The following is a 12850-nucleotide window of genomic DNA, read 5'->3' on the forward strand; positions in this document are numbered from 1 at the left end:
AAGACCTATAGCCAAAATGTTTTGCACCAGAGAGGCTGTCAGTTGATCCTCCAAATGCAAGACACACAAAATGAAGCGTTCCTTTATCTCTGGGATTTCAAGCATTTTCTCACCTCTGACTTTCACCTGGAATGTTGCTTTGTCATCTTTTGTTTCACAGCTGTAGCTCCCTTGGTCTTTCAGGGTCACATATTTGACCATGAGCTTGAGGTGCGTCCCCTGGGAAATGATGGTTGTCCTCTGGTCCTGCTTCACCTCTGTTTGATCTTTCTTCCATACGACAGCTCCGCTTGCAGCTGACACCTCACACACCAGCTCCAGGTCTTCAGAAGGACTGACTGATATTTCTGGAGTCGTTTTGGGCTTGTTGACAAAATTAATGGCTTCATCTGAAGAAAAGAAGAGAAAGTGGTTTACATCCTGACTCAGGCTTATTCAGCACAGCATGAAGATACAGTTAGAACTGATTGTAATGTCTCTGCTCATTACATTTGGGTGATCGAGTTTCACCTCTGGAGGTACTCACATACAAACGTGTGCTTGATTCTCCTGTGTAAAGGAAAGAGTAAGTTCTATGCAGACAGTTCTTATTTCTTTTAATCAATTCTGTATTTTGCACATGTTCTTCTGAAGCTAGAATGAAGGCAGCTAAGTAACATGTTTGCAATACATGAACAAACCTATTTAACACCTTGTCTCTAAGCTAACTAGCAGCGTTTGATGAGCACATCAGTATTTCATGCCCTTCATTCCATCCAGACAGAACCTGCCTGAGGAGCAAGCTGATGGCTGTCAGCTACAGGCAGACCTAGCTTAGTATTGCATTTCTTAGAGCAACAACTGTTGCTTTCAGTCACTGAATATGAATCCTTGGGACCTGATGAGGTGCATCCATAGGTGCTGAGGGAGCTGCTGGAGGTCGTTGCTGAGCCGCTCTCAGTAATCTGTCAGAGGTCTTGGAGAACTGGGGAGGTGCCTGAAGACTGGAGGACGGCCAGTGTCACTCCTGTCTTCAAAATGGCAAGAAGGAAGACCCGGGTAATTATAGGCCGGTCAGCCTCACCTCTGTCCCAGGGAAGGTGATGGAACAGCTTGTGCTGGATGCCATCTCCAGACACCTGGGAGAAAAGGAGGTTATCAGGAGTATTCAGCATGGGTTCACCAAGGGGAGGTCGTGCTCGACCAACCTGTAGGCCTTTTATGAAGATGTCACTAGCTGGGTGGACAGGGGGAGAGCGGTAGATGTAGTCTACCTTGATTTCTGTAAGGCTTTTGATGCTGTCCCCCTTGACATCCTTATAACAAAGCTGAGGAAGTATGGGATAGATGAGTGGACTGTGAAGTGGGTCGAGAATTGGCTGACTGGCCGAGTGCAGAGGGTTGTCGTTGGTGGTGCGGAATCTGGCTGGAGGCCTGTAACTAGCGGCGTCCCCCAGGGGTCTGTGCTGGGTCCGGTCTTGTTCAACATCTTCATCAGCGACCTTGATGAGGGGATAGTGACCACCCTCAGCAAGTTTGCTGATGCCACGAAGTTGGGAGGATTGGCTGACACGCCTGAAGGCTGTGCTGCCATTCAGAGAGTCCTGGACAGGCTGGAGAGCTGAGCAGTAAGAAACCAGATGAGGTTTAACAAAAGCAAGTGTAGAGTCTTGCACCTAGGGAGAAATAATTGCATGCACCAGTACAGGCTGGGGGAAGAGCTGCTGGAGAGGGGCTCTGCTGAGTGGGACCTGGGCGTCCTGGTGGACGACAGATTAACCATGAGCCAGCAGTGTGCCCTTGTGGCCAAGAAGGCCAATGGCATCCTGGGGTGTATTAAAAAGAGCATGGCCAGCGGGTCGAGGGAGGTGATCCTCCTCCTCTACTCTGCCCCGGTGGGGCCTCCTCTGGAGTACTGTGTCCAGTTCTGGGCTCCCCAGTACAAAAAAGACAGGGATCTCTTGGAAAGAGTCCAGCGGAGGGCCACTAAGATGGTGGAGGGCCTGGAGCATTTCCCCTATGAGGAGAGATTTAGCAAACTGGGTCTGTTTAGCCTTGAGAAAGGAAGGCTGAGAGGGGATTTGATCCAGGTTATAAATACCTGAGGTGTGGGTGCCATAGTGGCGTGGCTGGTCTCTTTTCAGTAATGTGTAGGGACAGGACTAGGGGTAATGGGATGAAACTTCAGCATTGGAAGTTCTGCACGAAGATGTGGAAGAACTTCTTTACGGTGAGGGTGACGTAGCACTGGAACGGGCTGCCCAGGGAGGTGGTGGAGTCTCCTTCTGTGGAGATATTCAAGATCCGACTGGATGCCGAGCTGTGCGACGTGGTGTAGGGAGCCTGCTTTCCAGGAGGGTTGGACTCGATGATCTCTAGAGGTCCCTTCCAACCCCTGCAATTCTGTGATTCTGTGAGGCAACCACAGCCTCACTGGGAAGACTGTTCCAGTGTTTCACCACCCTCACAGTAAAGTTCTTCCTGGTATGTATTCTAAATCTACCCTCTTCCAGTTTAAAACCATTTCCCTTCATCTTGTCACTACATGCATTTATAAAAAGTCCCTCCCAAGATTTCCTATGCACTCCCTTCAGATACTGGGAGGTTGCTGTAAGGTCCCCCTGGAGCCTTCTCTTCTCCAGGCTGAAGAGCCCCAGCTCTCTCAGCCTGTCCTTCTAGGGGAGGTGCTCCAGCCCTCTGATCATCTCCATTTCCCTCATCTGGACCTGCTCCAACAGCACAGTGTCCTTGTGTTGGGGTCCCCAGAGCTGGACGCAGTACTCCATGTGGGGCCTTACGGGAGCAGCGCGGAGGGGCAGAGTCGCCTCCTCGACTCGCTGGTCACACTTCTCTTGATGAAACCTGGGATATATTTGGCCTTCCAGGCCGCAAGCGTACACTGCCACCTCGTGCTGAATCATCTGAGACCCCCAAATCCTTCTCCTCGGTGCTGCTCTCAAGCCATTCTCCACCCAACCTTTATCTGTGCTTGAGATTTCCCCAACTCAGGGCACTTGTCCTTGTTGAACTTCATGAAGTTGACATGGGCCACCAAGTTTGTCACGTCTGACTTGCCCATGGTGAAACCATTTTGATTACCACCAGCCACCTTGTCTTTATTTTTCCGTGTGGTGCAGTAGGGCCTTCAGTTGGATCTACCCCGCGATCTTACCAAGCACAGTGGTGAGACTGACTGGCCTGTAGTTCCCTGGATCTTCTTTTTTCCCGATCCGGAATAGGGGGGTTATGTTTCCCCTTTTCTGATCAGTGGGAACTTCACCAGACTGCCATGACCTTTCAAATACGATGCACAGCGGCTTGGCAAGTTCATCCACCAGTTCCCTCAGAACCTGCGGATGGATCCCTTGGACTTGTGCAGCTTCAGATTCTTTCGATGATCTAGAACCTCATCTTCACTTACAGCACTTACAGATCCACCTTCTCCAAGTTTTACTGTTGCTTTCTGCAGTTTGGGCTCTGGGCCTAGAGCACTTGCCAGTGAGGCCTGAAGCAAAGAAGTCATTGAGCACCTCAGCTCTCTCTGTATTCCTCATGACCAGGCCTCTAGTTGCCTTCCAGAGAGGGCCCACATCCTCGCTTACCTTCTTTTTAATCACTGATATACCTGTTCCCCTTTCTGTCCCCAGCTAGATTTAGTTCTGCCTGGGTTTTAGCTTTCCTAACCTGATCTTTGAGGTTCCCATACTACTTGGAAGAGGAAGTTATCATCAGCACATTCCAGAAACCTCTTTGATTTCTGGTGCAATGCTGTGTTGTCCCTCCCACAGATATCAGGGTGGTTGAAGTCCCCTGTGAGGACCTCATCCTCCATGTCCTTCTTGTAGTGAGGAGCCCAAAACTGAACACAGTACTTGAGATGCGGCCTCACCAGAGCTGAGTACAGAGGGATGATCACCTCTCTGCTCCTGCTGGCCACACTGTTTCTTATACAGGCCAGGATGCCCTTGGCCTTCTTGGCCACCTGGGCACACTGTGGGCTCATGTTGAGCAGAGCATCGACCAACAGCCCCAGGTCCCTTTCCTCTTCACAGTCATCCAGCCATTCTGTCCCAAGCCTGTAACACTGCATGTACCCCCAGCAGAGAACAACTACATCCCCCAGAGGATTGCTTGCTGCTCTGTCACCCTTTATGTTCAGTGCAAAAGATAAAAGCCATCCGTATATCACTTGATCTCCCCTTTCCTTTTTGATCCCAGCAGCACGAGAACTCCCTGGGTTGTCTCACCTCGGCTTTAGAATAAGGACTTCAGTTTTCGGACACACTTTGTAATGTTATTTTTTTAATTTTTTTTATTGGTTTTAATTCTAATTCTGATACTAATTATGATATATTGTACTGTAGTGTGTTATCTTGCATTCTGGTATCATCTTTGGTCAATTAATTAAACAAATTAAAACGAATTAAACAAATTAAAATTAATTAAGCCAATTAAAACTAATTTGTTGCCACTGTTTTGGTTTTTGGCCAATCTCTCTACTTGTTTTCCCCTTTTTTTCCTTTTCCCTTCACTGGGGCCTGGATGCTTCTAGGGACTCTGGAGTTTGTTTTTGGGTCAGAAGCAGTACGAATGCTTCTGGGGAGTTTGGAGTTTGTTGTTGACGCAGAAGTAGTCTGGATGATTCTGGGGACTCTGGAGTTTGCTGTTGGGTCAGAAGCAGTACAAATGCTTCTGGGGAGTTTGGAGTTTGTTGTTGACGCAGAAGTAGTCTGGATGATTCTGGGGAGTTTGGAGCCTTCCCTGCCCAACGCAGGTTTGGGTGACTTCTCAGGCAGCTTCATTGCACGCCCTGTGCTCCATGAGTCTCCCTGAAGGCCACGCTCCATCAAAGCCACATTCCTTCTGCATTGTCCAGACAGAAGATTATAGCATGAAGGAGAGGGGCCAGCTGGTTTATGAAGCATTGTGGGTCTGATTTTCGAACCCGCAATGTAATCCACGGGACCAGGCTGGAACTTGTCCCTGGCCATCTGTAGTCTGTGGATCGATTTCTTCAAATTGGAAATCTCCCGAAGAAGCTCATCCTGGAAGGGAACAGAGGGTTTATGCTTGGTCTTGTCTTAGAGAGTGCTTCCCACCCTAAGTACTGCTGCTTTACGCAGAAGAGGGCAAGCACACTGCTTCAGCCTTGCAATGAGGGCAGAAGAGAACGGCTGCCACAGTGCTCTGCTTGTAAGCAAGCAACTTTCCAGGCTGCCTTCACACCAGCACGCTGTGCTAGCTCAGCTCTGAGCTGAGCTGTCCTTTCCATGCCTCAATGCCTAGACCACCAGCCCGCCCCTCACCTTTTCTGCTTTCCCCATCTCCCTCAGATCCATCAAGTAAAGCCCGTGCCCTCAGTGCCATGCTGCTGACACGTGCCTACCAATACTGGGCTTTGCCTACCTCTTCTCGCCTCTTTGCTTGCTTTTTCTCCAGCTTCAGCCTGGTCAGGTACTGCCTGTACTCGTTGAACTCCTTCAGAGTGCAGACAACCTACAGAAGAGACAATGACAGATGGCTGTAGTGTCAGGCCCCTGCCTGGCAGACTGGAAAGCCCTCCTGAGGAGACCCGTGTTGGTCAGCCCAACAGCCAAACTTACGTCGCCATCCTCGGTGACCAAGCCCCGTTTCTTCAGGTTCCGCAGGTTGTTTTTGCGGTTGTGGAACTCCCGCAGATGCGGGTCATGCAGGCTGTTGTACTCTGTGCACAGATTGCGACTGTACGGATCTCTCAGGTCAAACTGAGGAGAAGGCTGGTGGAGCTGGAAGAGATGTGTTGTAGAGTGTGAATGGGGAAGGAGAGAGCAGCAAAGAGACAGAGACACTTCCAAGCTGCTCACACCCACAGGCTGGCCTCTTGCCTCTTTCCCAAACAGTCATGTCTGGGTTTTCCTAAGTCCTCCAAGAGGGAGAGCAGAGGGTTGCACCCTCCTCCAGGAACGACCCGGTCTCCACATTTCTGTGCCTGATGGGTGCCTGGCCCCAGCATCCCAACACATGGGATTGGCATCCCAACACAAGGCCTCCTTGGCATGGCGGCAACCCCAGGAAACAAGAGCCCTTTTTGACGCTTCCTTACTCCTCTCACCTTTTCCCCCAGCTTTCTCCTGGCGAAAAGGAGCTTGGTGCCGGGCTGCACAGGGATTTTAACCCCGAGTGGAAGGTCCAACAGCCAGCTACCTCCTGCTCCAACTTCCTGTCCTCTGGGTCGGAGCTAGAAAGACAAAGACACGCTTGGACACTCAGACACTCCATTCCCCTCTCCAGCCCACCTCCGCTCCCTTTGGCAGCTCCCTCCCCACTTCTGTAACCGATGCTGGGATGTGCAGAGAGGTGCGATTCCCTGCAAGCCTTCTCCAGCACCAGCATGAGGAGAAGTGTCCCTCAGCCTCTGGAGAGCATCTACAGCCCCAGAGCAGCCCTGCATACCCCAGGCTACTGCACTCAGCCCTCTCTTGATGTAGCAGCGCTCATCTTTCCGCTCTTCCCCGCTCTGCTCAGAAATTCATCTGGATTTCGGAATCCAGCACTGCAACAGCACTCCATGGCTCCTGGTAGGAACTCTCTGAGAGCTGCAACCCTCCGCTACCACCTCTCGCTCCAGCAGCAGCGAACTGAGGCCACCCCAGCCGGAGTTCCAGCCTGCAGCTTTATGTCACGCTCACCCACTGTTGCATCACAATGACATGCAATGACATGCGGCAAGCCTGCAGCTGCATGGAGGCCCTTCTGGGTGCACTCGTGGTAAGCTGCTCCAGCTGGCCCTGCTTTGAGCCAAAAAGGCTTGCTGAGTCCTGAGGCCTGCTGTAGGCTTCCTTGGTTTCTATCACAGGTGATGCTGCACGTGGAACAAATACCTTCTCGGGTTGTCCCAGAGCTTGTTTTATAAGTAAATGACACTGAAACAATGTGGGAGAGCTGGCCTGTTTTTCTGTCCTAGAATCTTAGAATGGTCTGTGTTGGAAGGGACCCTTAAGATCACCTCGTTCCAACCTGCTATAGACAGGGACACCTCGCTGTAGACCAGGTTGCTCACAACACATCCAGCCTGGCCTTGAGTGCTTCCAGAGAGAGGAGGGATGCTGAGGAGGTGGAAATAGTGAACGCCTTTTTTGCTTCTGTCTTTAGTGAAAGGGCTCTCCCTCCGGAATCCCAGGCCCTGGAGGTTAATGAGAGAGTGTGGGGAATGGGAGATTTCCCTTTAGTCAGGGAAGAGGTGGTCTGTGAGTGCCTAGGAAACATTAAGGTCCATAAATCCTTGGGACCTGATGGGGTGCATCCACAGGTGCTGAGGGAGCTGCTGGAGGTCGTTGCTGAGCCGCTCTCTGTAATCTATCAGAGGTCTTGGAGAACTGGGGAGGTGCCTGAAGACTGGAGGACGGCCAGTGTCACTCCTGTCTTCAAAATGGCAAGAAGGAAGACCCGGGTAATTATAGGCAAGTCAGCCTCACCTCTGTCCCAGGGAAGGTGATGGAACAGCTTGTTCTAGATGCCATCTCCAGACAACTGGGTGATATGGAGGCTATCATGAGTACTCAGCATGGGTTCACCAAGGGGAGGTCGTGCTCGACCAACCTGGTCACCTTTTATGAAGATGTCACTAGCTGGGTAGACAGGGGGAGGGTGGTAGATGTAGTCTACCTTGATTTCAGTAAGGCTTTTGATACTGTCCCCCATGACATCCTTATAAAGCTGGGGAAGTATGGGATAGATGAGTGGACAGTGAAGTGGGTTGAGAATTGGCTGACTGGCAGAGTGCAGAGGGTTGTCATTGCCGGTGCGGTGTCTAGCTGGAGGCGTGTAACTAGCAGCAACCCCTGGGGTCTGTACTGGGTCTGGTCTTGTTCAACATCATCAGCAACCTTGATGAGGGGATAGTGACCACCCTCAGAAAATTTGTGATGACACGAAGTTGGGAGGATTGGCTGACATGCCTGAAGGCTGTGCTGCCATTCAGAGAGACCTGGACAGGCTGGAGAGCTGAGCAGTAAGAAACCAGATGAGGTTTAACAAAAGCAAGTGTAGAGTCTTGCACCTAGGGAGAAATAATTGCATGCACCAGTACAGGCTGGGGGAAGAGCTGCTGGAGAGGGGCTCTGCTGAGTGGGACCTGGGCGTCCTGGTGGACGAGAAAATTGACCATGAGCCAGCAGTGTGCCCTTGTGGCCAAGAAGGCCAATGGCATCCTGGGGTGTATTAAAAAGAGCATGGCCAGCGGGTCGAGGGAGGTGATCCTCCTCCTCTACTCTGCCCCGGTGAGGCCTCCTCTGGAGTGCTGTGTCCAGTTCTGGGCTCCCCAGTACAAAAAAGACAGGGATCTCTTGGAAAGAGTCCAGCGGAGGGCCACTAAGATGGTGAAGGGCCTGGAGCATTTCCCCTATGAGGAGAGATTTAGCGAGCTGGGTCTGTTTAGCCTTGAGAAGGGAAGGCTGAGAGGGGATTTGATCCAGGTTTATAAATACCTGAGGTGTGGGTGCCATAGTGGCGTGGCTGGTCTCTTTTCAGTAATGTGTAGGGACAGGACTAGGGGTAATGGGATGAAACTTCAGCATTGGAAGTTCTGCACGAAGATGCGGAAGAACTTCTTTACGGTGAGGGTGACGTAGCACTAGAACGGGCTGCCCAGGGAGGTGGTGGAGTCTCCTTCTGTGGAGATATTCAAGATCCGACTGGACGCCGAGCTGAATATACCAAGGCCAATTGCTATGCCAGGCACATTTATGGCATCAGTGAACAAATAATGCCTTAAAAATTGTAATAGACAGGAGCCATCTATTCTTTTAAAACTAGGTGACCAAAGAAGAACAGTCCCTCTAGAGTCAAGCTGTTAAGAACTAACAGCATCAATCAATATCACATAGATAGATTACTTCCCTGCCCTAAGACCATCTTGTGACCATTTGGTGCTCCTAATTAAGCCCTCTTGATGGCATTTTGTCTGAGCCATGTGACATTTTGTGATAGGAGTTACTGCTAGTGTTCCCTTAACCCTACACCAAAGTAGGAGGTATCCATTCTCAGGGAATCATGCAGGCTTCCTCTGTATCTGATGCTCAGAGACAGCCCCAGAACTTTTTAAATCTTAGCTTAGCTCTCATCCAATAATGTTCATCAAACAGTGCAACTTGTCCTTTGGGGATGCCTTTGTTCTGCATCCACCAGTTCCAACGGAGTCTTCTCGGCTTGTTTTAGATCAGTTTGTCAACAGATAAAGCCAGGGTCTTTGAATTACAAAGTGAAATTGCAGAATGCATGATTCTCAACCAAACAGAACAGGAGGTGGGATGCAGGGTGAATACCTGAGCCAACACCACCTGCAAGCAATCCTTCAATATCTTAGGAATCTCTAGCCATCCCAAATCCAGTGTTGTGCTTGATCTATCATCTCTGCTGAGTTTCTAGCTAGCTGATGGTGAGCATCATGGTGGTGATGGGTGAGCAGTCGGACTAGAGGGTCTTAATCAACCTTAAGGATCCTGTGATCAGAGGAACGTGAATGTGCTGTTAAAGGTCACAAGCGCTGCACTGCAGCATGAGCATACACAGCGAAAGGCTTTCAGTAGAGCTTCAGTTCATAAATGAGGACTGGGTTATGGAAAATAGGCTCAAGATAGAAACCAGAAAACAGATCTTAACGCCAGGTTCTGTGAATGCAGCCAGCTGAATTTCACAGATATTGAATTTCAATGACAATTTCTTGTGTTATTTTACCCTCCAGCTCCACCCTGAACATGAACATGTCAGTGACAAACATTACTCCTCCAGGCTTGACCTGACAGTGCTCTACTTGTACTATGAGCTAATGCCAGGAAGAGCAGGAAAAGAGTTTCATCCACGTGCCTTCTCCTTCCTTAGTAAAACCAGTGTGAAACTGCAGCCACGTCAGGCTGAAGGAGACGTCTCAGATGTCCTGCCTGGATGCAGGAGGTCACGTGTCAGAGGATGTCTGGCACGTCAAGTCTCATGGCAGTGCAGTGCATGACAAACTGCAACAACACTTTCCTGTGGGCTCCTTTGGACACGAGGCCCAGCGGGTGACACACCTCTGGCTGCAGCTCTTCAGAGCCTCCCAGCAGCCACGTGATGCCCATGGGAGAGACACAGCTGACCCGCACAGCAGATGATTTACCAGCTAGCTCTGGTTTACAGGAAGAGAAGATACAAGTGGCGATGCTGAATGGTGAAATACTGCGAGTGTGTGGCATAGGTATAAGATTTGTGAGCCTGAGGATGTTCAAAGTCAGGCTGGACAGGGCTCAGAGCACCTGATGGAGCTGCGGTGCCCCTGTTCATTGCCAGGCAGTCCAACTAGCTGACCCTTAAGGGTCTCTTCCCTGTCTATGAGATACACGAAAGCTGATTCTGCAGTTACCAAGCTACCAACAGCAGTTGTTTGTCTTACAGCTTGCCAACACAGATTTTAAAATAACAGCATTGATTACTCATTTGATAGTCACATTACAGTGCAAAGCACATGGAAATGTCCATCAGCGAATTCAATTAATTCTGGGGGCAGACCTGCCAGTATGAAATATTATGCTAACATGACTGAGAGAAGAAAAGCAAAATTAAGACTAGCTGACAAGCCTTGGCAGGAAGTTCTGCTCTCCATCAATTTAGTCCCATTATTCAGTTCTGTTTGGAGCTTTCTCCATGTCTCTCTGGAGTTTGTTCTATGAGAAGAAGCAATTAAGTAAGCTCTCCATTGCCAAAGTGCATACACTACTCTAGGGCTTTGTTGTTTCTCCATGGATCAACAAGGGTGACAAGCCAGCAGAATATGATGAAGAGCCTCATGCATACTCAGTGTGAAAAAAAAAAGGCAATTGTTGCTGGGAAGAAGGTGCATTTGCATTTGTGTCATCTGCAGAGGGTACTGCAGAAATGGAAAGTCTTCCACTGGAGAAAACAAAGGGCTCTCATTTATTGCAGTCAAGGCCCAGCGTGTGGATCTCAGAGATCAGACCTACACCCTGCAGCAAAACAGAGACCTGCATGGGAAAGTTAAGTTTCTCTCTACATCTGTGCAAGAAAAAGCCCACCATGGAATGACAGCTAAGTAAACATCCCTGTGACTCTTCACAGGTCTCTTCTACATTTTGGATCACTGCTACAAAAAGAGCTGTTTACATCATCTCTCGTGGCCACCCTGGGAGAAGAACAGGAAGACTGGGATGCTCTTTTTCCTATCTTTCCCTTGATTTCCTCTATATCTTAGGGACGAATCACAGGACAGAACACAGAAATCAAATGGCTCTACAAAGCAGATTGGCCAGTTCAAGTCAAAACAGCCACTGAAAACACCCCAGATGCTGTCTGACAACAGCTGGACTGTCGGGGAGTCAGGTGAATGCAGTCTGCTGGCCCTGGGCAGGAAGAGGACAGCCCAGACTGTCACATACCTTTCACTGAAAGCTGATAGAGCATTTTATCCCCCTCACAGATGCACTGATAACTTGCAGCATCATCCATGGAGACGCTGTGAATTTTCAGGGTGTGTTTCTTCCCCACAATGTGCAGTTCCTATTTTTCACTGGCCTTGAGCTCCTTCCCATCCTTCATCCACTCCACAGTAGCACCTGTGTCTGAAAGCTCAGCCTGCAGTTTGGCTTCCTCACGCAGCGGAGCAGAGATCTTTTCTACATCTTTGCTCTTCTTGGTAAATCTCACTGCAGCACCTGTCAGGAGCAAAGGCCTCGTTATTTCAATTGATATCAGGCTAACGTGGTCAATGTTTGCTGCAAGATCTCTGAAAAAGTATCACCTTCTGTTCCTGCACTCATAACTGGGTCAGTGCTGAGCAATTCAAGATATTTAATTTGCTCTTCTTGCCGGATTTACTAAGTAAAAATCAACCAAACATCTCCTTCTACTGATTAATAATGCTCTAAACATGCTTCTGCGGAGGTTTCCACCCAATGACAAACAGCTCCTCCCATAATGAATCTTTATTTGTTTTATTTTGTCATGCAAAGCTGATTGATAGAGATATTATTGGAATGATTGCTCCCCTACTTCTAAACTATTCCAGTGCAATCAGAAAGGCTGTCTGAACCTGGAGCTGAAAGTACTGCTCTATGGTGATGCAGTGGTAAACCTGCTGACTGAAGGCACTGGCCAGTAGCTGTGAACTGCAGACATTCATCAGCTGGCATGGAGCAATCTGGTTCAGATACCAAGCAGCTGGGTAGATTGGCTTACCCTACACTCTGTGCTATCATGTTTAGGTCATTACCAGGACTCACGTCCGTCCATGGGATGCAATTTCAGGTATTTGGTACAGTCAGTGAATGCCTGCAGCCCCAGTTCTAATCATCAGATCACAGCAACTATGCCTTGACTGTAAGAGGAAAGGAGAAGGATCAAAGCAAATACCTCTCACTCTCATCTTGGTGCTGACATCAACATTTTTGGCAACAAATTTCACTTCTGCTCCATCCTCGTTCTTGGTGACGTTCTTTATGATTAGGCTGTGAGTAGTTTGGGTTCTCTTGATGATCCAGGTCTCGCTTTCCTGTAAGACTTTACCACTGAGGTACCAAGTGCCGCGACACGTTGTTGTAAGGTCAATAGTAAACATGGCATCCCCTCCAGGTACAGCTTCACCAGTTGTTAGGGGGGATTTCACAACCAGGACTGGTTCTGAGGAAGAACAACATGAATGTCTTAATGCTCTTTAGATGCAAGTCTGGTATCTCATTTAGAGATGGAAGATTAAATCATACGGACATTTCTACTTCTCCCTTTGCATGAGTGCTGGAAGAAGCACTTCTATGCTTAAGATCTGTTCCAGATCTTGCACATATGAGATATCAAAAGATAAGGATATTCATGTCCCTGTCACAGAAACATAACTTGTATCACTTTA

At 49.2% G+C, this 12850-nt stretch overlaps 1 protein-coding gene across 1 annotated transcript; it reads right to left on the bottom strand.

The window, feature by feature from the left end:
* Positions 1 to 5497: 5497 nt before the first annotated feature.
* Positions 5498 to 12619, bottom strand: LOC146755078 (obscurin-like protein 1). Its single transcript, XM_085526355.1, has 4 exons — positions 12358 to 12619; positions 11385 to 11660; positions 6071 to 6196; positions 5498 to 5744 (listed from the first exon to the last, which is right to left on the bottom strand). Exons 1-2 carry the CDS (start codon positions 12560 to 12562, stop codon positions 11506 to 11508), a joined length of 360 nt encoding a protein of 119 aa, XP_085382481.1. The 5' UTR covers positions 12563 to 12619; the 3' UTR covers positions 5498 to 5744; positions 6071 to 6196; positions 11385 to 11505.
* Positions 12620 to 12850: the final 231 nt, after the last annotated feature.

The sequence above is a fragment of the Coturnix japonica genome, chromosome 36 (assembly GCF_054131305.1).
Source record: "Coturnix japonica strain WE chromosome 36, WE-NBRP24, whole genome shotgun sequence".
Lineage (NCBI taxonomy): Eukaryota > Metazoa > Chordata > Aves > Galliformes > Phasianidae > Coturnix > Coturnix japonica.

Coding starts and splice junctions, on each gene's coding strand:
- LOC146755078 (XM_085526355.1), bottom strand. CDS start 12,562: ATGTTTACTATTGACCTTACAACAACGTGTCGCGGCACTTGGTACCTC. Junction 11,661..12,357: donor CACCAAGATGAGAGTGAGAG/GTATTTGCTTTG, acceptor TGCTCCTGACAG/GTGCTGCAGTGAGATTTACC.